The sequence below is a fragment of the Scyliorhinus torazame genome, chromosome 3, assembly GCF_047496885.1.
Source record: "Scyliorhinus torazame isolate Kashiwa2021f chromosome 3, sScyTor2.1, whole genome shotgun sequence".
In the NCBI taxonomy this organism is placed as follows: Eukaryota; Metazoa; Chordata; class Chondrichthyes; order Carcharhiniformes; family Scyliorhinidae; genus Scyliorhinus; species Scyliorhinus torazame.
Genome location: NC_092709.1, coordinates 363722097 through 363745948, shown reverse-complemented (window position 1 = coordinate 363745948; position 23852 = coordinate 363722097). Strand labels below are relative to the sequence as shown.

General features: G+C 53.8%; 1 protein-coding gene across 1 annotated transcript in view; it reads left to right on the top strand.

Moving 5' to 3' along the window:
- The window catches only part of LOC140409442 (disintegrin and metalloproteinase domain-containing protein 12-like), a 995079-nt gene that overhangs the window by 383284 nt on the left and 587943 nt on the right, over positions 1–23852 (top strand). Inside the window, exons 4-5 of the mRNA XM_072497875.1 lie at positions 4964–5138; positions 15503–15568. Coding sequence (XP_072353976.1) covers positions 4964–5138; positions 15503–15568 — 241 coding nt within the window. The remainder of the gene's footprint in view (positions 1–4963; positions 5139–15502; positions 15569–23852) is intronic.

Below are 23852 nucleotides of genomic sequence, written 5' to 3'. Positions count from 1 at the left end.
CTGATTGAGGGACACTAGACAGGGAGCTGATTGAGGGAGACGAGACTGGGAGCTGATTGAGGGACACGAGACTGGGAGCTGATTGAGGGACACTAGACTGGGAGCTGATTGAGGGACACGAGACTGGGATCTGATTGAGGGACACGAGACTGGGAGCTGATTGAGGGACACGAGACTGGGAGATAATTGAGGGACACGAGACTGGGAGCTGATTGAGGGAGCCGAGACTGGGAGCTGATTGAGGGACACGAGACTGGGAGCTGATTGAGGGACACTAGACTGGGAGCTGATTGAGGGACACTAGACTGGGAGCTGATTGAGGGACACGAGACTGGGAGCTGATTGAGGGACATGAGACTGGGAGCTGATTGAGGGACACGAGACTGGGAGCTGATTGAGGGACACGAGACTGGGAGCTGATTGAGGGACACGAGACTGGGAGCTGATTGAGGGACACGAGACTGGGAGCTGATTGAGGGACACGAGACTGGGAGCTGATTGAGGGACACGAGACTGGGAGCTGATTGAGGGACACTAGACTGGGATCTGATTGAGGGACACGAGACTGGGAGCTGATTGAGGGACACGAGACTGGGAGATAATTGAGGGACACGAGACTGGGAGCTGATTGAGGGACACGAGACTGGGAGCTGATTGAGGGACACGAGACTGGGAGCTGATTGAGGGAGCCGAGACTGGGAGCTGATTGAGGGACACGAGACTGGGAGCTGCTTGAGGGACACGAGACTGGGAGCTGATTGAGGGACACTAGACTGGGAGCTGATTGAGGGACACGAGACTGGGAGCTGATTGAGGGACACGAGACTGGGAGCTGATTGAGGGAGCCGAGACTGGGAGCTGATTGAGGGACACGAGACTGGGAGCTGATTGAGGGACACGAGACTGGGAGCTGATTGAGGGACACGAGACTGGGAGCTGATTGAGGGACACGAGACTGGGAGCTGATTGAGGGACACGAGACTGGGAGCTGATTGAGGGACACGAGACTGGGAGCTGATTGAGGGAGCCGAGACTGGGAGCTGATTGAGGGACACGAGACTGGGAGCTGATTGAGGGACACTAGACTGGGAGCTGATTGAGGGACACGAGACTGGGAGCTGATTGAGGGACACTAGACTGGGAGCTGATTGAGGGACACTAGACTGGGAGCTGATTGAGGGACACGAGACTGGGAGCTGATTGAGGGACACGAGACTGGGAGCTGATTGAGGGACACGAGACTGGGAGCTGATTGAGGGACACGAGACTGGGAGCTGATTGAGGGACACGAGACTGGGAGCTGATTGAGGGACACGAGACTGGGAGCTGATTGAGGGACACGAGACTGGGAGCTGATTGAGGGACACGAGACTGGGAGCTGATTGAGGGAGCCGAGACTGGGAGCTGATTGAGGGACACTAGACCGGGAGCTGATTGAGGGACACGAGACTGGGAGCTGATTGAGGGACACGAGACTGGGAGCTGATTGAGGGACACGAGACTGGGAGCTGATTGAGGGAGCCGAGACTGGGAGCTGATTGAGGGACTCTAGACTGGGAGCTGATTGAGGGACACGAGACTGGGAGCTGATTGAGGGACACGAGACTGGGAGCTGATTGAGGGAGCCGAGACTGGGAGCTGATTGAGGGACACGAGACTGGGAGCTGATTGAGGGACACGAGACTGGGAGCTGATTGAGGGACACGAGACTGGGAGCTGATTGAGGGACACTAGACTGGGAGCTGATTGAGGGACACGAGACTGGGAGCTGATTGAGGGACACGAGACTGGGAGCTGATTGAGGGACACGAGACTGGGAGCTGATTGAGGGACACGAGACTGGGAGCTGATTGAGGGACACTAGACAGGGAGCTGATTGAGGGAGCCGAGACTGGGAGCTGATTGAGGGACACGAGACCGGGAGCTGATTGAGGGACACTAGACAGGGAGCTGATTGAGGGAGACGAGACTGGGAGCTGATTGAGGGACACGAGACTGGGAGCTGATTGAGGGACACTAGACTGGGAGCTGATTGAGGGACACGAGACTGGGAGCTGATTGAGGGACACTAGACTGGGAGCTGATTGAGGGACACTAGACTGGGAGCTGATTGAGGGACACGAGACTGGGAGCTGATTGAGGGACACTAGACTGGGAGCTGATTGAGGGACACGAGACTGGGAGCTGATTGAGGGACACGAGACTGGGAGCTGATTGATGGACACTAGACTGGGAGCTGATTGAGGGACACTAGACTGGGAGCTGATTGAGGGACACTAGACTGGGAGCTGATTGAGGGACACTAGACTGGGAGCTGATTGAGGGACACTAGACTGGGAGCTGATTGAGGGACACTAGACTGGGAGCTGATTGAGGGACACGAGACTGGGAGCTGATTGAGGGACACGAGACTGGGAGCTGATTGAGGGACACGAGACTGGGAGCTGATTGAGGGACACGAGACTGGGAGCTGATTGAGGGACACGAGACTGGGAGCTGATTGAGGGACACGAGACTGGGAGCTGATTGAGGGACACTAGACTGGGAGCTGATTGAGGGACACTAGACTGGGAGCTGATTGAGGGACACTAGACTGGGAGCTGATTGAGGGACACGAGACTGGGAGCTGATTGAGGGAGCCGAGACTGGGAGCTGATTGAGGGACACGAGACTGGGAGCTGATTGAGGGACACGAGACTGGGAGCTGATTGAGGGACACGAGACTGGGAGCTGATTGAGGGACACTAGACTGGGAGCTGATTGAGGGACACTAGACTGGGAGCTGATTGAGGGACACGAGACTGGGAGCTGATTGAGGGAGCCGAGACTGGGAGCTGATTGAGGGACACTAGACTGGGAGCTGATTGAGGGACACGAGACTGGGAGCTGATTGAGGGAGCCGAGACTGGGAGCTGATTGAGGGACACGAGACAGGGAGCTGATTGAGGGACACTAGACTGGGAGCTGATTGAGGGACACGAGACTGGGAGCTGATTGAGGGACACGAGACTGGGAGCTGATTGAGGGACACGAGACTGGGAGCTGATTGAGGGACACTAGACTGGGAGCTGATTGAGGGACACTAGACTGGGAGCTGATTGAGGGACACTAGACTGGGAGCTGATTGAGGGACACGAGACTGGGAGCTGATTGAGGGAGCCGAGACTGGGAGCTGATTGAGGGACACGAGACTGGGAGCTGATTGAGGGACACTAGACTGGGAGCTGATTGAGGGACACTAGTCTGGGAGCTGATTGAGGGACACTAGACTGGGAGCTGATTGAGGGACACGAGACTGGGAGCTGATTGAGGGACACTAGTCTGGGAGCTGATTGAGGGACACTAGACTGGGAGCTGATTGAGGGACACGAGACTGGGAGCTGATTGAGGGACACTAGACTGGGAGCTGATTGAGGGACACGAGACTGGGAGCTGATTGAGGGACACTAGACTGGGAGCTGATTGAGGGACACTAGACTGGGAGCTGATTGAGGGACACTAGACTGGGAGCTGATTGAGGGACACTAGACTGGGAGCTGATTGAGGGACACGAGACTGGGAGCTGATTGAGGGAGCCGAGACTGGGAGCTGATTGAGGGACACTAGACTGGGAGCTGATTGAGGGACACTAGACTGGGAGCTGATTGAGGGACACTAGACTGGGAGCTGATTGAGGGACACTAGACTGGGAGCTGGTTGAGGGACACGAGACTGGGAGCTGATTGAGGGAGCCGAGACTGGGAGCTGATTGAGGGACACGAGACTGGGTGCTGATTGAGGGACACTAGACTGGGAGCTGATTGAGGGACACTAGACTGGGAGCTGATTGAGGGACACTAGTCTAGGAGCTGATTGAGGGACACGAGACTGGGAGCTGATTGAGGGACACTAGACTGGGAGCTGATTGAGGGACACTAGACTGGGAGCTGATTGAGGGACACTAGTCCTGCTGCATGCTGTTCGTTATGATTTCACAGAACCGAGACAAAATGGATACTGCCTGCTGTTCAAGAATTTTCTGAAAATGCTGAACCAATCAAATGCAAGAGCAGGAGGTGTCCCAGACTTTCTGACACCTTCATTGTCTGCTTGCCAATTCCATCAAAATGACATCATGGGCTGTGCCACAGAGCATCAAAGGAACACCTTGGCCAGAACATTAGACCATGTGTTTTTTCAGTTTGACCAAATATACCATTGTCTGCAGGTTAAAACAAGAACTGGAGGTTACAGGAACAGGGATTAAACAAGGAACACAAAACTGACATGATTTTCCAGCATTTCCTCTTTTGTTTCAAAACAGATGAGGATTCAAACGTACCTTACACAGGCTGACCACGATCTGGGTAAAGAGATTTCTTCTGATCTCTGCCCTAAATGGCCTCCCCCGTACCCTCAGACTGTGACCCCTGTTTCTGGACACACCCACCATCGGGAACATCCCTCCTGCATCCAGCCTGTCTCGCCCTGTTCAAATTTTATAGGTTTTCTATCAGATCCCCCCCCCTCATTCTTCTGAACTCCAGCGAGAACAGTCCTAACCAACTCAATCACTCCTCGTACGACAGTCCCGCCATCCCAGGAATCAGTCTGGTAAACCTTCGCTGCGCTCCCTCGAGAGCAAGAACATCCTTCCTCCGAGAAGGAGACCAAAACTGCCCACAATACTCAAGGTGTGGCCTCACCAAGACCCTGTACAATTGCAGCAACACATCCCTGCTTCTGTACTCGAAACCTCTCGCAATGAAGGCCAGCATATAATTTGCCTCTTTACCGCCTGCTGTACCTGTGCGCTTACCTCAGCGAATGATGCACAAGGACACCCAGGTCACGTTGCATATTCCCCTCTCTCAATTTATAGTCATTAAATAATAATCTGTACCTAGAGACTTACTTCTTATTCAGCAAATTGAGTGTTATTGAAATGCTTTTGTCTTTTGTCTTTTTCCTCTTTCTCCTGCAGTGCTCTGATTGTTTTCAGCAATAGAAGTTACATCATTGAACATCTCGCAAGGGATAAACATGGCCGCCATTTGCTATACAGACCTGAAGATCTTCCCCAAGCACCGAGAGACTGTGGAGTCAAAAACACCTTACCTGAGTTAACCCTGACTGATCACCTTCAGCGTTCACAGAGGGTGGGTAAAGAGCACAGCAGCTAACTAACTAAGAACAGCAAATGTTTTATTTGTAGAAATTATAACCCAACATTCAGTCTGATCAATTGGTGTTGGGGTTTTCCGTCCACCGGTGCAAAACACTTTTATCCACCATGGTCCCAATTCCTCTTCCCTCAACCCCATCTCCAGTTTATACCAAGAGGGGGATCTTCCAACCCCTCCCACTGCCAGTATCTCCCTGTCCCGTCAATGAGGGTTTGAATGGGGCAGCATACCCACTGTGGCGGGAACCTCAATGGCTAACTCTGAAAGCGATTCCCAGTGCCTTACTTTGCCCTGGATGAAGAAGATCTAAATCTCTTCAATTTAATCTTGCCTCTCATTCCAGACCCTCAATTATTGGAAAAATCTATCAATCGAGGTTGGATAGGCATGAAAAGAAAATACATAATAGGGCAAACATAAAATACACAACGTAAATACATCGGCACAGACATCGGATGGAGCGTCCAGGACTATGGTTCTACACAGTAGAGAATATCTGCGAATTGATCAGATCAGTCCATAAGAGGGTCATTTAGGAGTCTGGTGACAGTGGGGAAGAAGCTGTTTTTGAGTCTGTTCGTGCGTGTTCTCAGACTTCTGTATCTCCTGCCCGATGGAAGAAGTTGGAAGAGTGAGTAAGCCGGGTGGGAGGGATCTTTGATTATACTGCCCGCTTTCCCCAGGCAGCGGGAGGTGTAGATGGAGTCAATGGATGGGAGGCAGGTTCGTGTGATGGACTGGGCGGTGTTCACGACTCTCTGAAGTTTCTTGCGGTCCTGGGCCGAGCAGTTGCCATACCAGGCTGTGATGCAGCCCGATAGGATGCTTTCTATGGTGCATCTGTAAAAGTTGGTAAGAGTTAATATGGACATGTGGAATTTCTTTAGTTTCCTGAGGAAGTATAGGCGCTGTTGAGCTTTCTTGGTGGTAGCGTCGACGTGGGTGGACCAGGACAGACTTTTGGAGATGTGCACCCCGAGGAATTTGAAACTGCGAACCATCTCCACCTCGGCCCCGTTGATGCTGACAGGGGTGTGTACAGTACTTTGCTTCCTGAAGTCAATGACCAGCTCCTTAGTTTTGCTGGCATTGAGGGAGAGATTGTTGTCGTTAAACCACTCCACTAAGTTCTCTATCTCCGTTTTGTATTCTCAGAGAGTCATAGATGTTTACAGCATGGAAACAGGCCCTTCGGCCCAGCCTGTCCATGCCGCCCAGTTTCTATCACTAAGCTAGTCCCACTTGTCCACATTTGGCCCATATCCCTCTATACCCACCCTGCCCATGTAACTGCTTTTTAATGGAAAGAATTGTACCCGCCTCTACCACTGCCTCTGGCAGCCCGTTCCAGATGCTCACCACCCTCTGTGTGAAGAAATTTCCCCTCTGGTCCCTTTTGCATGTCTCCCCTCTCACCTTAAACCTCTGCCCTCTAGTTCTCGACTCATCGACCTTTGGGAAAAGATGTTGACCATCTACCTTATCTATGCCCCTCATTATTTTATAGACCTCTATAAGATCACCCCTAAGCCTCCTACGTTCCAGGGAAAAAAGTCCCAGTCTATCCAGCCTCTCCTTATAACTCAGACCATCAAGTCCCGGCAACATCCTAGTAAATCTTTTCTGCACTCTTTCTAGTTTAATAATATCCTTCCTATAACAGGGTGACCAGAACTGAACACAGTATTCCATGTGTGGCCTTACCAATGTCTTGCAAAACTTCAACAAGACGTCCCAACTCCTATGTTCAACATTTTGTCCAATGAAACCTAGCATGCTGAATGCCTTCTTCACCACCCTGTCCACCTGCGACTCCACCTTCAAGGAGCTATGAACCTGTACCCCTAGATCTCTTTGTTCTGTAACTCTCCCCAACTCCTGACCATTAACTGAGTAGGTCCTGCCCTGATTTGATCGACCAAAATGCATCAACTCACATTTATCCAAATTGAACTTTTCAAACTCTGCTGCAAAGTGGGGAGAACATGCGGCGCATGCAAAATTAGATCAGAGTCATAGTCATTGACATAGTTGCCTATGTGTCCAGGTCTCTCTCGCTATTGGATCACTTCCTTTGAAAGCCTCCGATCCATTGACACAACATGGAAACAATTCGGTGTTTTCGCCAGAGGAAGACCGTGCTGCAATTTGACCAGTGAAAACTGATCAGATTGGTTTGTACTTCCAAACGTTGAGCACCAAATTGCAGTAAATAACAGCAAGGTTATTGAAGACTGGCAGCATATAAGCAGATGAAAAGTGAAATGCTAGAAATCTGAAACAAAACTTTGAAAAGGTTTGGGTTGGGCAGTATCTGTAGAGAAAGAGAGAGAAGCATTTAATGTTAGTTAGTGGCCTTTCATCAGGACAGGGAAGGTTAGTAATATGATGGGATTTCAGCAAGGCGGAGCAGAGGCGAAGTTATGTGATCACGTCAAAGGCAAGAGAAATCAAATGATGATGCAAGAACAAAAAGGTGGTGATGGTTCAGCAAAGAAACAACATGGGAGAAAGCTGTAAATGGGGATAGCAGAATAATCACCAACCGTTGCTGTCCAAAAACAAGCTAGATGTTTTCTTATGAAATTGTTGAACCCAATGACCTGAATTTTAGCAACCTCGCCAGATGGTGGGAATAGTGATAGAAGGTGGCTCGTAAAATACGGAGGCTTGTAAGACCATAAGAGCGGAAGTAAGGCCATTTGGCCCATCGGATCCACTCCACCATTCAATCATGGCTGATTTCAACTCCATTTACCCGCTCTCTCTCCATAGCCCTTAATTCCTCAAGAAATCAAGAATTTATCAACTTCTGTCTTAAAGACACTCAACGTCCCGGCCTCCACCGCCCTCTGTGGCAATGAATTCCACAGACCCACCACTCTCTGGCTGAAGAAATTTCTCCTCATCTCTGTCCTAAAGTGGCTCCCTTTTATTCTAAGGCTGTGCCCCCAGGTCCTAGTCTCCCCTGCTAATGGAAACAACTTCCCTACATCCACCCTATCTAAGCCATTCATTATCTTGTAAGTTTCTATTAGATCCCCCCTCAACCTCCTAAACTCCAATGAATATAATCCCAGGATCCTCAGACGTTCATCGTATGTTAGGCCTACCATTCCTGGGATCATCCGTGTGAATCTCCGCTGGACCCACTCCAGTGCCAGTATGTCCTTCCTGAGGTGTGGGGCCCAAAATTGCTCACAGTATTCTAAATGGGGCCTAACTAATGCTTTATAAAGCTTCAGAAGTACATCCCTGCTTTTACATTCCAAGCCTCTTGAGATGAATGACAACATTCCATTTGCTGGCTGGGACTGCTCCCTAGTTCATTCCCTTCACCCGGGAAGATGGAACGGAGGCGGTCCTGGGTGTGGTTGGCTGATTTCTGAACCGAGGTGGGGAGCTCATTTTCATAATTAAGGACTCCATTAGGAGCCATTGAGCGGAGTCACCAGCATGTGACTTCACGTCAACAGTCTCTTTGTGGCTGACCAGGACGCCATCAAAGTTAGAGGCTCAATGGGATGCGGTGGGCAGGAAAGGCAGCTCCCACAGCCCACCTATTCTCCTGGAGAGCCTTCCCTTCTAATGGGTGAAGTCCTTTCCTCCTCGGCCATCCAGAATTTTCAGTTATACTTTGCTGTTCAAGGATGCCTCCATGGTGCCTGGTTGCCATGGGCATGGTGCCAGAATGTTGCCTGGTATGGAGAGAAGATCTTATGAAGAAAGGCTGAGGGACTTGAGGTTGGTTTTGTTAGAGAGAAGAAGGTTAAGAGGTGACTTAATTGAGGCATACAAGATGATCAGAGGATTGGATAGGGTGGACAGTGAGAGCCTTTTTCCTCGGATGGTGATGTCTAGTACGAGGGGGCATAGCTTTAAATTGAGGGGAGATAGATATAAGACAGATGTCAGAGGTAGGGTCTTTACTCAGAGAGTAGTAAGGGTGTGGAATGCCCTGCCTGCAACAGTAGTGGACTCGCCAACACCAAGGGTATTCAAATGGTCATTGGATAGACATATGGACGATAAGGGAATAGTGTAAATGGGCTTTAGAGTGGTTTCACAGGTCGGCGCAACATCGAGGGCCGAAGGGCCTGTACTGCGCTGTAATGTTCTATGTTCTATGTAAGAAGGCAAATGGATTTTTGTCCTTCATTGCTGGAGGGATGGAGTTTAAGGCTAGGGAGGTTCTGCTGCAATTGTATAAGGTGTTAGTGAGGCCACACCTGGAGTATTGTGTTCAGTTTTGATCTCCTTACTTGAGAACGGACGTACTGGCACTGGAGTGTGTGCAGAGGAGATTCACTAGGTTAATCCCAGAGCTGAAGGGGTTGGATTACGAGGAGAGGTTGAGCAGACTGGGACTGTACTCGTTGGAATTTAGAAGGATGCGGGGGGGGATCTTATAGAAACATATAAGATTATGAAGGGAATAGATAGGATAGATGCGGGCAGGTTGTTTCCACTGGCGGGTGAAAGCAGAACTAGGGGGCATAGCCTCAAAATAAGGGGAAGTAGATTTAGGACTGAGTGTAGGAGGAACTTCTTCACCCAAAGAGTTGTGAATCTCTGGAATTCCTTGCCCAGTGAAGCAGTTGAGGCTCCTTCATTAAATGTTTTTAAGATAAAGATCGATAGTTTTTTGAAGAATAAAGGGATTAAGGGTTATGGTGTTCTGGCCGGAAAGTGGAGCTGAGTCCACAAAAGATCAGCCATGATCTCATTGAATGACAGAGCAGGCTCGAGGGGCCAGATGGCCTACTCCTGCTCCTAGTTCTTCTGTAATATGTAATAGGTGTGAGCACTCTGTCAGCGGAAAGACAGGAGTCAGCCGTAGGCATACCCGGTCCCTGGGAGGGTGGGAGAACGTAGTGAGTGGGGAGTGGGGATGAGGGAGGGACTGGGAATGCTGGGTGGGAGGGCTGGAGGAGGAGGGAAATGGGTGGGTATGAGGGGACTGGGATGGGGTGGTCAATGGGGGAGAGTGGGTGGGGGCAGGAGTTGGGGGGGAGGGGTGAGATGGGGTTTGGGGAGAGAATCATCGAATCCTACAATGCAGAAGGAGGCCATTCGGCCCATCGACTCCCTACAAATGAGCACTCTATCCATGTCTACTCCCCAGTGCACCCCACCCTATCCCCATAGGTCCAGAACCTAACGTACAAATCCCTAACTAAGCCCACTCCCCGCCCTATCCCCATAATCTCACAAACCCACCTAATCTTTCGGGGCAATTTATCATGGCCAAGCCACGTAACCTGCCTTGGACTGTGGGAGGAAACAGGAGCGTCCGGAGCAAACCCACGCAGACACAGGGAGAACGTACAAACTCCACACAGACAGTGACCGAATGTCGGAATTGAACCTGGGTCCCTGGTGCTGTGAGGCAGCAGTGCTAACCATTGTGCCACCCTGCCACCTTATGTGCATCCATGACATGGAGGAGGGGTGGGCTGACGGTCTTAGGATAAGTGGTCTCCCAGGCCCTCCGGGCATCCCAGACCCTTCCCGCCACCTGTCCTTCATCCTCCGCCTGCACCCACAGGTCCACCTTGGGCTCGCCGACCAGCCCCTCCTGGTGCACCTCATCCTCATCCTCAGCCTCATCAGGTGAGGTCACATGAATCTCCTCCTCCTCCTCCTCCTCCAGCACATCGCCCCATTTCTGTGCCAGGGTGTGGACGGTACAGCAGACCACCATAAAGTGGGCGATCATTTGGGGGTATAGTGCAGTGCATCACCACAGCAGTCCAGGCACGAAACCACATTTTCAGCAGCAATGCACAGGTGCCAACAACCAGGACATCAGTGGGTACAACGTATCCCCCAAGACCCAACCCATCACGCCATGGTGGTTCCTTGAAGATGCCGAGGATCTCCGAGTGACCCAGAATGTAGCTGTCATGCATGCTCCCTGGGAAACGTGCACACACTTGCATGATCCGGAGGTGGTAGTCGTACACAAGTTTGGAATTCAGGGAGGGTAACTGCCTCCTGTTAATGAAGCCCTCATGCGTGCAAGGTGACATGCATGCCATCTCTTACCTGCTGGATCTGGGGCATCCTGGCGATGGCAGAGAATCCTGCTGACCAGGCATCTTGACAGGCTTGGTCCAGCTCAAAGTTTTGTAGTCAGCTGCCCGGGCATACAGGGCATTGTGATTTCAAACATGCAGTTGTGGGAGGTAGCTTGGGAAATGGTGCACAAGTCCCTATTCGAGCTCTGGAGTAAACCCATTGCATGAACGATCAGAGCTGCGGTGACCATTACGGCCACTAGGAGCGGGAATCCTACTCCTCTGGGCAACACAGTAGCACAGTGGTTAGCACTGTTGCTTCACTGCTCCAGGACCCGGGTTCGATTCCCGGCTGGGTCACTGTCTGTGCGGAGTCTGCACATCCTCCCCGTGTGTGCGTGGGTTTCCTCCGGGTGCTCCGGTTTCCTCCCACAGTCCAAAGATGTGCAGGTTAGGTGGATTGGCCATGATAAATTGCCCTCAGTGTCCAAAAAGGTTAGGTGGGGTTACTGGGTTCCGGGGATAGGGTGGGGGTGTGGGCTTGGGTCGGGTGCTCTTTCCAAGAGCCGGTGCAGACTTGATGGGCCAAATGGCCTCCTTCTGCACTGTAAATTCGATGATTCTATGATTCCTCCACATGGTGCGGTCCGTAATGCCTTGGCACGGACGTTGCACTGTCTCCTTGTTGAGATGGGCTGGTTCGGGGCTGGTTTAGCACACTGGGCTAAATCGCTGGCTTTGAAAGCAGACCAAGGCAGGCCAGCAGCACGGTTCAATTCCCGTACCGGCCTCCCCGAACAGGCGCCGGAATGTGGCGACTAGGGGCTTTTCACAGTAACTTCATTTGAAGCCTACTTGTGACAATAAGCGATTTTCATTTTTCATTTTGAGATGGAGGTGGGGAGGTGGATTGGAGACCTGGGAGAGATCAGGCATGATCTGAGTGAATGGCGGCGGAGGAACGAGGGGCTGAATCGCTGACTGCTGATTCTAATTCCGATCTTCTTATGTCGATCACGGGAGAGCCCAAAATTGTAAACCCTGCCAGGCGTCGATCGTTTTCCGCCCATCAACGGGAAGCGCCCCGCACCCAACGCCATCCCGTGATCTAACTGGCTCACCAGCGATATGTCATGATGGGCAGTCAGCCCGGGTACACCGGAGTGGGGGGGCGGGGGGGGGGGTGCCCTGGGGCGAACCTGAGTCAGGACTAGGTTGTCATTCCTTTGCCGTCGCTGAGTCAGAGTCCGGAAGATAACCGCCAGCACATGCCGCAGGAGGCTCCATCTCACCGAGGCGGAGGGGACACCCACTCCCGGCAGCATCAAGATCACTGCAGCCCTGATCTTTCACACCTCCGATTCATTCCCAGTCTCAAGCGGGACTTGTGCAGCATCCCAGCCAACATCCTAAAAGTGCACCCGTGAAATCAGGTGTGCCCTGTTGGCCTGGGCAGCTGACTATATAAACTTTGACCTGGACCAGACCCATCAAAATGCCTGGACAGCAGGATTCTGTGCCATCGCTGGGCTGTCCCAGTGCAGGGTACTGGGTGGCACGTATACCGCCTTGCGCACACAGGGTAGTTCAAACGTGCCCTTCATTAACAGGAAGGAGATCCAGTCCCTGAACATTCAACTTGTGTGCGACCACCATTTATAGATCTGTTTTTATAAATTTAGAGTACCCAATTACTTTTTTTCCAATTAAGGGGCAATTTAGCGCGGCCAATCCACCTGATTGGTCCCACTGTGTCCATCTTTGGGCTGTGGGGGCGAGACCCACGCAGACACAGGGAGAATGTGCAAACTCCACACGGACAGTGGCCCAAAGCCGGGATTTGAACCCGGGTCCTCAGCACCGTAGGCAGCAGTGCTAACCACTGCGCCACCGTGCTGCCCTTCATCTCCAGACCGTGCAGACATCCTGGGACACCCGGTGACCCTCGGAGTTCAGGATGACCGCTTGGCTCTTTGAGAAAAGGGGCGCCCACTTAGGTCGTGGCTTATGACCCCAGTGTGGAGGCCGGTGACCCCTGCAGGACCCAATAAACCGAGGCCCATATGGCCACCATGCTTGCATCGAAAGGTGCACCAGACTGTTTAAAAGGCGTTCCCAATGCCTCGACCGCTCTGGGGGTGCACTGCAATGCACCCTCTGCAGGTTCACCCGCTCTGTGGTGGTCTGCTGTGCACTTCGTAACCAGGCTCAACAACGGGGTGACATGCTGGAGTGGCGGAGGATGGACATGTGGTCTCGCCAGAGGAGGAGGACGAGGAGCAGGCGGACCAGGAAGGGGCTGGAGTGGCGGAGGATGGACATGTGGTCTCGCCAGAGGAGGAGGACGAGGAGCAGGCGGACCAGGAAGGGGCTGGAGTGGCGGAGGATGGACATGTGGTCTCGCCAGAGGAGGAGGACGAGGAGCAGGCGGACCAGGAAGGGGCTGGAAGGCAGGATGGACATGTGGTCTCGCCAGAGGAGGAGGACGAGGAGCAGGCGGACCAGGAAGGGGCTGGAAGGCAGGATGGACATGTGGTCTCGCCAGAGGAGGAGGACGAGGAGCAGGCGGACCAGGAAGGGGCTGGAGTGGCGGAGGATGGACATGTGGTCTCGCCAGAGGAGGAGGACGAGGAGCAGGCGGACCAGGAAGGGGCTGGAGTGGCGGAGGATGGACATGTGGTCTCGCCAGAGGAGGAGGACGAGGAGCAGGCGGACCAGGAAGGGGCTGGAGTGGCGGAGGATGGACATGTGGTCTCGCCAGAGGAGGAGGACGAGGAGCAGGCGGACCAGGAAGGGGCTGGAAGGCAGGATGGACATGTGGTCTCGCCAGAGGAGGAGGACGAGGAGCAGGCGGACCAGGAAGGGGCTGGAAGGCAGGATGGACATGTGGTCTCGCCAGAGGAGGAGGACGAGGAGCAGGCGGACCAGGAAGGGGCTGGAAGGCAGGATGGACATGTGGTCTCGCCAGAGGAGGAGGACGAGGAGCAGGCGGACCAGGAAGGGGCTGGAAGGCAGGATGGACATGTGGTCTCGCCAGAGGAGGAGGACGAGGAGCAGGCGGACCAGGAAGGGGCTGGAAAGCAGCAGCTGTATGAAGGGAGGTCATGCAGCAACAGCGAGGGTTCCAGAGGATCAAGGTCGCCCACATGCTTGCCCGATTCGCATAGGGCATGGCTTTGTCTGTCATCTTACCCCCTCTTCTCATCCCACCCTCCATTTCCAACCCCTCCCCACAATGCAATCCTCCACCTCCCCCTCCTGGTCTGCCCCTCCCTCCTCCCTGTCCCCACCTTCTGTCGCCTTGTTCCACTCTCCCAAGGTTTGTGTTACATCACTCCAGGGAGACAGGCCTGCGTTGGCACTGTCCGTGGGTCAATATATTAGGCAGGAGGATGATGATGACCCACTGGGAACTGACCTCTGGAGCTCCTGGATCGATGCCCTCGTCTGACTCCTGCCTGTCTGCTAACAGCACGCTCACAACCATTACCTTGGAGGGGCAGATCAAGGACTTCCGTGCCCAGGGTTTGGAGCCGGGGAGGGCAGAGGGCAAAATGGACGGCACGGTAGCACACTGGTTAGCACTGTTGCTTCACACGCCAGGGACCCGGGTTTAATTCCCGACTTGGGTCACTGTGCGCAGAGTCTGCACGTTCCCCCCGTGTCTGCATGGGTTTCCTCCGGGTGCTCCGGTTTCCACCTTCAAGTCCCGAAAGACGTGCTGTTGGGTGAATTGGACATTCTGAATTCTCCCTCTGTGTACCCGAACAGGTGCCGAAGTGTGGAGACTCGGGGCTTTTCACAGTAACTTCATTGCAGCGTTAATGTAAGCCTACTTGTGACACTAATAAAGATTATTATTATTATTATGAGGTATGGGGGGTGCAGGCCGACCCACAGTGCGAAATAACATGACATACGATTCACATGTTCACATAATCTCGTGTTTAACGTGTTTTAATGAACCTCAGTTAGATTTGCTTTCTGTCAGTCAGCCAATCCTCAATCCAATCTAGTACTTCACCCCCAAACCTCTGTGATCTCACCTTCTGGATTAGTCTTTTATGCGGCACCTTGTCAAATGCCTTCTGGAAGTCTAGATATACCACATCCACAGGTTCCCCATTATCCACCTTGCTGGTTACATCCTCAAAGAACCCAAGCAGGTTTCTCAAGCGTGACGTACCCTTCATAAAACCTTGCTGACAATGGTGGATTGAGCTTTCCCTTTCCAAATGGTTAGTTATCTCCTCCTTTATGATTGATTCCAGCAGCTTCCTTTCACCTCATATTGACTGTGATTTTCTCTGTTCCCAGGTGAAAAGGGATGTACTGAAAGACATGAGATACATTGAGCTGGTGCTTGTGGTCGCCAATAATCTGGTAGGTTTCTTACCAACTGGAGAAAGGTGTAAAGTGAGGTTCCCCAGGGACCACTGTTAGGGTCCCTGCTTTACCTGATAACCATTAATGTCCTGTACCTTTGTGTACAGGACAATTTCAAAATGTACACATGGCAAACTTTGGAGCATTGCAAATAATAGCTGTCTGTAGGCTTACATTAACAGCGCAATGAAGTTACTGTGAAAAGCCCCTAGTCGCCACACTCCGGCGCCTGTTCGGGTACACAGAGGGAGAATTCAGAATGTCCAATTCACCTAACAGCATGTCTTTCGGGACTTGTGGGAGGAAACCGGAGCACCCGGAGGAAACCCACGCAGACACGGGGAGAACGTGCAGACTCCACACAGACAGTGACCCAAGCCAGGAATTGTACCCGGGACCCTGGAGCTGTGAAGCAACAGTGCTAACCACTGTGCTACCGTGGATACCGTACCATAATATGGGGATGGTCATGTTAAACTTCAAAATGACTTCGACAGGTTAATGCTGTGGTTGGGTAAATGGCAACATGGTTTCACAGTGGTTAGCACAATTGCTTCACAGCACCAGGGTCCCAGGTTTGACTCCTGCTGTCACTGTCTGTGCGGAGTCTGCCCGTTCTCCCTGTGCCTGCGTGGGTTTCCTCCGGGCGCTCCGGTTTCCTCCCACAGTCCCAGCGACACCCACATCCCGTAAATTAGTTTTAATATTGTCCTTTTTTGTGGCAGCAGTGAACAAACTTCCTGCCAGGCCTGGTGGGGCGGGGGCTTCCTGCCAGGCCTGGTGGGGCGGGGGCTTCCTGCCAGGCCTGGTGGGGCGGGGGCTTCCTGCCAGGCCTGGTGGGGCGGGGGCTTCCTGCCAGGCCTGGTGGGGCGGGGGCTTCCTGCCAGGCCTGGTGGGGCGGGGGCTTCCTGCCAGGCCTGGTGGGGCGGGGGCTTCCTGCCAGGCCTGGTGGGGCGGGGGCTTCCTGCCAGGCCTGGTGGGGCGGGGGCTTCCTGCCAGGCCTGGTGGGGCGGGGGCTTCCTGCCAGGCCTGGTGGGGCGGGGGCTTCCTGCCAGGCCTGGTGGGGCGGGGGCTTCCTGCCAGGCCTGGTGGGGCGGGGGCTTCCTGCCAGGCCTGGTGGGGCGGGGGCTTCCTGCCAGGCCTGGTGGGGCGGGGGCTTCCTGCCAGGCCTGGGGGGACGGGGGCTTCCTGCCAGGCCTGGTGGGGCGGGGGCTTCCTGCCAGGCCTGGTGGGGCGGGGGCTTCCTGCCAGGCCTGGGGAAGGGGTTCCTGCCAGGCCTGGTGGGGCGGGGGCTTCCTGCCAGGCCTGGGGAAGGGGTTCCTGCCAGGCCTGGGGAAGGGGTTCCTGCCAGGCCTGGTGGGGCGGGGGCTTCCTGCCAGGCCTGGGGAAGGGGTTCCTGCCAGGCCTGGTGGGGCGGGGGCTTCCTGCCAGGCCTGGGGAAGGGGTTCCTGCCAGGCCTGGGGAGCTGGGGGTGGGGGGTAAATAGGCCTCGTGACTCCATGGGACTGGACCAGTCACGGACCGCCATTGCCGCAGCCTGCAAGGCGGCCATCTTGCTGCACACCCCACGGACCACCCACCTTGGCCCCTGGTTCTGCAGCGAGACACCGGCCATATGGGTGCCCCCACTCCGGCACGCAACTCTCCACCAACCCCTCCCCCCACCCGGCTGCCACCCACAGGCGGGACATCAGGTTGCCCAACCAAGGGCAATGCCCACTGTAGCCCCTGTCATAATATACACCAGTGTATCATGGTGCAGACACACACACACACACACACACACTGATGGACATGCAGTGGGACCAATCAGCATACACAACACCGCAGCCAATCACCAGTGAGAGCACACGCACTATAAAGACAGGGGACAGGAGAGTTCCCGCTCATTCTAGTAGCAGCCAGCTCGGAGCACAGAGCTCACAGCCTGCAACACAGACATTCACCATGTGCTGAGTGCATCACCTGGTTAGGACTAGGCAAGGGTCAACAGTTAAAGCTGGTATTGCATTTACCCACAGTTCAAGTATGTTAATATAGTTAACCTCATAATAAAATAGAGTTGCGCCACTTCCAGTGTTGGTGACCTGTTTGTGATCCACAACACCCAACACATCATGGTACCAGGAGTGAACTGGTTCAGTCCAGATAGCCATACCTCAGCGTCCAGTGACAACCAGCAACGATACCCAGTCCAGATGTTCGAGATCCGGGTTCCGCAGCAGCTCCAGTGCCACGGCGATCTCCGCAAAAACTGGCGGGCATTCCGGCAAAAGTTTGAAATCTTCCTGCTGGCAGGCGAACTGGAAGACCTGGCCGATCCTGAAAAAACAGAGCTTCTCCTCACCATCGCCGGTGCCAGAGCAGAAGAAATCTTTAAAAGTTCTCCAAGGGGCAAAACAGGAGCGACTTCCAGGCAGTCCTGGACAAATTCGGCAAAGACTGTGAGGAAAACACACTCCAACCAGCAAGGAAAGGTAAGAGAAGCGCCAGTACTCACCTCGAGGCCGAAATCCCGGAGCAGAAAACAATTTTGGTCGGCGGCCATCTTTCTAAAGGGACTGCACTTGCTCGGTTGCAGACGCAGCACAATCACGAAAATGGCCATCAGTAAAGGAACCGCGATCTGCACATGTGCAAACGCCTCCTACATACTACGCCACACGCGTCATGACGTCAGAGGCCCCGGACCACGCCCATTTAAAGGGGAAACGTCCCAAATCAAAGAAAAAATCTTTTAAAGCTGTAAAACAACCTTCCTTCACCTGGAATGACAGCACAATGCCTCAAATTGAACGAGGAAATGAAATAAACCTCCGAAGAACCCTGCAACAAGCAGTTACCTACCCCCAAACCAAGTCCGATTCCGACTTCCCGCAGGCCAGTGACACTGAGGACCCGAGGGAGCCTTTTCCAGTCGCTGTTATAACAAAGAACAGGCTGTCCCCGAATCAAAACCACCAGCCTCTGTCGGTGCACAGCATTGATCCAGACGACAAGTGGTGTGCCACCCTGACAGTCAATCGATCCCAGATACGATTCCGCCTGGACACTGGTGCTTCCGCTAATCTCCTAGCGTGGTCAGCCTTTCAGACCCTTGGGGTGAAACCAGCCATTCTTCCGTCGACCTGCCAACTAGTGGACTACAATGGCAACGTCATTCCTGCTACCGTTTCATGCCAACTCGAAGTGACGCACAACTCGCGAAAAGCCATCCTTCCCTTCGAGATCGTGGGCTCCTCGAAGGACTCTCTGCTAGGCGCACAGGCGTGCAAACTCCGAGACCTCGTTCAACGAGTACACTCTCTCTCTCCAGAGGACACATCTGCCTTCCAGGATGCGGACTTCAGGGCGCAACTCAATGCCATCATCGACCAGCACCGCGACGTTTTCGACGGCATGGGCACGCTTCCATACACTTACAAAATCCTGCTCAAACAAGAGTGGTTCATGCACCTCGCAGAGTCCCAGCACCCCTCAAGGACCGCCTCAAGCAGCAGCTGCAGGACCTCCAGGACCAAGGAGTGCTCTCCAGAGTGACGGAACCAACCGATTGGGTCCGTTCCATGGCGTGCGTAAAGAAGCCTTCCGGCGAGCTCCGGATTTGCATTGACCCAAAGGATCTGAGTCGCAACATAACGAGGTAGCATTACCCTATCCCCAAGCGCGAGGAGATCACGTGCGAGATGGCTCGGGCCAACATCTTCACCAAACTTGATGCCTCTAAGGGATTCTGGCAAATTCAACCAGACAGGTCCAGCAGAAAGCTGTGTACCTTAATACCCCGTTTGGCAGATACTGCTACAACAGGATGCCGTTTGGGATTATATTGGCATCAGAAGTATTCCACCGGATCATGGAGCAAATGATGGAGGGCATTGAGGGTGTGCGCGTCTATGTTGACGACATCATCATTTGGTCCACCACCCCGCAGGAGCATATCAGTCGCCTCCAGCGCGTTTTCAAACGAATACGGGACCAAGGCCTTCGCCTCAACAGAGCCAAATGTTCCTTCGGCCAGACGGAACTCAAGTTCCTAGGGGACCACATCTCCCGGTTGGGTGTGCGGCTGGATGCGGACAAGGTGGCAGTCATCACGGCCATGCAGAAGCCAGCGGATAAGAAGGCGGTCCTCCGATTTCTGGGCATGGTCAGCTTCCTGGGGAAGTTCATCCCCAACCTCACCTCCCGGACCACAGCTCTCCGGAACCTGGTCAGGAAGACGACAGACTTCCAATGGCTTCCCACACACGAGCACGATTGGGAGGAGCTTAAGACCAAGCTTACCACGGCCCCGGTGTTGGCATTTTTTGATCCCACGAAGGAAACAAAAATTTCAACGGATGCCAGCCAATCCGTCATTGGGTCAGTGCTCCTGCAACGCGATGAGGCCTCATCATGGGCCCCCGTTGCATATGCGTCACGCGCCATGACCCCCACGGAACAGTGCTACGCGCAGATCGAAAAGGAGTGCCTGGGCCTGTTGACTGGGGTGGACAAATTTCATGATTACGTGTACGGCCTCCCCAATTCAGTATCGAGACTGACCATCGCCCGTTGGTCAACATTATACAAAAAGACCTGAATGATATGACCCATCGCCTCCAGCGCCTTCTGCTTAAACTCCGGCGGTACGATTCTCCTATACACCCCGGGCAAGGACCTGATCATAGCCGACGCTCTGTCCAGGGCAGTCAACACCCCGTGTGACCCAGAGGGGTTCGTCTGCCAGGTTGACGCCCATGTGGCCTTCACGGCCTCCAATCTGCCGGCCACGGATGAACGCCTCATCCAAATTTGCCGCGAGACTGCGGCTGACCCCCTACTACAGCGTGTCACGCGCCACATGACGGACGGGTGGCTCAAGGGCCAATGCTCGCAGCTCTACAATATCAGAGACGATCTGGCAGTAGTCGATGGTGTTCTCCTGAAGCTGGACCGCATCGTGATCCCGCACAGCATGCACCAGCTTGTCTTGGAACAGCTACACGAGGGCCATCTTGGCGTGGAGAAGTGCCGACGGAGGGCCCGAGAGGCTGTGTGCTGGCCCGGCATCAATGAGGACATCGCCAACACAGTGCTCAACTGCCCCACTTGTCAGCGGTTCCAGCCGGCCCAACCACGTGAGACCCTACAGCCCCATGAGTTGGTCACGTCCCCTTGGTCTAAGGTCGGCGTTGACCTGTTCCATGCGCTCGGCAGGGACTATATTCTGATTGTAGACTATTTTTCTAACTACCCGGAGGTGGTACGCCTGCACGGCATCGCATCATCGGCGGTCATCCGTGCCTGCAAGGAGACCTTTGCTCGTCACGGCATCCCACTCACTGTGATGTCGGACAATGGCCCCTGCTTCGCGAGCCAGGAATGGTCCAACTTTGCCAGGGGGTACAACTTTGTGCATGTGACATCCAGTCCCCTGCACCCCCAGTCCAACGGCAAAGCGGAGAAGGGAGTACATATAGTCAAACGGCTCCTCTGCAAGGCTGCCGATGCTGGATCCGACTTCTACCTCGCCTCGCTGGCCTATCGTTCGGCCCCACTCTCCACGGGCCTGTCGCCAGCCCAGCTGCTCATGGGTCGCACCCTCAGGACCACGGTGCCGCCCATTCACGTCCCAGACCTCGACCACGTTCTGGTCCTTCGCCGGATGCAGCTGTCTCGTGCACAACACAAGGCGGCGCATGACGCTCGGGCGACTGATCTCCCTGCTCTGGCGCCGGATGACAACGTCCGCATCCATCTCCCGGAGAGTGGCTGGTCTGCAACTGCTGTGGTTCTTCGGCAGGTGTCTCCCCGCTCGTTCCTGGTTCGTCTGCCAGATGGTTCCATTCGCCGCCGCAATCGGCGTGCCCTTCGTCTCGTTCCACGCTCGCTACGTGGTCCTCCACCGGTGCCACGCCCTCCTGTTGTCCCCAACCTGGACTATGCGGAGATTCCGGTCACTCTGCATCCTCCTCACTCTGCCGTGGCCCAGCCCGTTCCTCAGCCGGTGGCTCCTGACCCACCCTTGAGGCGGTCAACCAGAATTCGCCGCCCACCTCAGAGACTTGACTGATGAGTTTTACAATGTTGGACTCTTTGATCTGTTCTGTTATCCTGTTTCATTGTTCCAGTAGTTTGTATATAATGTTCACAGGGGCTGTTTAGCACAGGGCTAAATCGCTGGCTTTTAAAGCAGACCAAGGCAGGCCAGCAGCACGGTTCAATTCCCGTACCAGCCTCCCCGAACAGGCGGCAGAATGTGGCGACTAGGGGCTTTTCACAGTAACTTCATTTGAAGCCTACTTGTGACAATAAGCGATTTTCATTTCATTTCATTTCATTTCATTTTGTTGTTGGTGTGACACCCTATTTCTCGGCACAGGGCACCTTCCCGTGTAAATAGATTAGCCTCATGTACATAGTCATGTAAATAACACGCACACACATAGTCAGGTACATTCACTACACAATATTTATTGTCACGCAGGCACATATTCTTTATATAAAAGGGGGATGTCATAATATACATCAGTATATTGTGGTGCAGACACACACTGCTGGACACACACACACACACACACACACACACACACTGATGGACATGCAGTGGGACCAATCAGCATACACAACACCGCAGCCAATCACCAGTGAGAGCACATGCACTATAAAGACAGGGGACAGGAGAGTTCCCGCTCATTCTAGTAGCAGCCAGCTCGGAGCACAGAGCTCACAGCCTGCAACACAGACATTCACCATGTGCTGAGTGCATCACCTGGTTAGGACTAGGCAAGTGTCAACAGTTAAAGCTGGTATTGCATTTACCCACAGTTCAAGTATGTTAATATAGTTAACCTCATAATAAAATAGAGTTGCACCACTTCCAGTGTTGGTGACCTGTTTGTGATCCAGAACACCCAACACATCAGCGTGGACGTGTTGACCTTGGGTCAGGTGTTCTTTCCAAGAGCCGGTGCAGACTCGATGGGCCGAATGGCCTCCTTCTGCACTGTAAATTCTATGATAATCTATGATTAATCTAGGATAAAGGTTCGGCACAACGTCGTGGGCTGAAAGGCCTGTTATGTGCTATATTTTTCTATGTTCTATGTTCTATGTGGAGTGTGAGAGTGAGGAGTGTTGGGGATGATGTGGAGGGTGAGTGTGAGGAGTGTTGGGGATGATGTGGAGGGTGAGTGTGAGGAGTGTTGGGGATGATGTGGAGGGTGAGTGTGAGGAGTGTTGGGGATGTGGAACGTGAGTGTGAGGAGTGTTGGGAATGTGGAGGGTGAGTGTGAGGTGTGTTGGGGATGTGGAGGGTGAGTGTGAGGAGTGTTGGGGATGTGGAGGGTGAGTGTGAGGAGTGTTGATGATGTGGAGGGTGAGTGTGAGGAGTGTTGGGGATGATGTGGAGGGTGAGTGTGAGGAGTGTTGGGGAGGTGGAGGGTGAGTGTGGGGAGTGTTGGGGATGATGTGGAGGGTGAGTGTGGGGAGTGTTGGGGATGATGTGGAGGGTGAGTGTGAGGAGTGTTGGGGATGATGTGGAGGGTGAGTGTGAGGAGTGTTGGGGATGATGTGGAGGGTGAGTGTGAGGAGTGTTGGGGATGATGTGGACGGTGAATGTGGGGAGTGTTGTGGATGATGTGGAGGGTGAGTGTGAGGAGTGTTGGAGATGTGGAGGGTGAGTGTGGGGAGTGTTGGGGATGATGTGGAGGGTGAGTGTGAGGAGTGTTGGGGATGTGGAGGGTGAGTGTGAGGAGTGTTGGGGATGTGGAGGGTGAGTGTGAGGAGTGTTGGGGATGTGGAGGGTGAGTGTGAGGAGTGTCGGGGATGATGTGGTTGGTGAGTGTGAGGAGTGTTGGGGATGTGGAGGGTGAGTGTGAGGAGTGTTGGGGATGTGGAGGGTGAGTGTGAGGAGTGTTGGGGATGATGTGGTGGGTGAGTGTGAGGAGTGTTGGGGATGTGGAGGGTGAGTGTGAGGAGTGTTTGGGATGATGTGGAGGGTGAGTGTGAGGAGTGTTGGGGATGATGTGGAGGGTGAGTGTGAGGAGTGTTGGGGATGCGGAGGGTGAGTGTGATGAGTGTTGGGGATGATGTGGAGGGTGAGTGTGAGGAGTGTTGGGGATGTGGAGGGTGAGTGTGTGGAGTGTTGGCGATGATGTGGAGGGTGAGTGTGATGAGTGTTGGGGATGATGTGGAGGGTGAGTGTGAGGAGTGTTGATGATGTGGAGGATGAGTGTGATGAGTGTTGGGGATGTGGAGGGTGAGTGTGTGGAGTGTTTGGGATGATGTGGAGGGT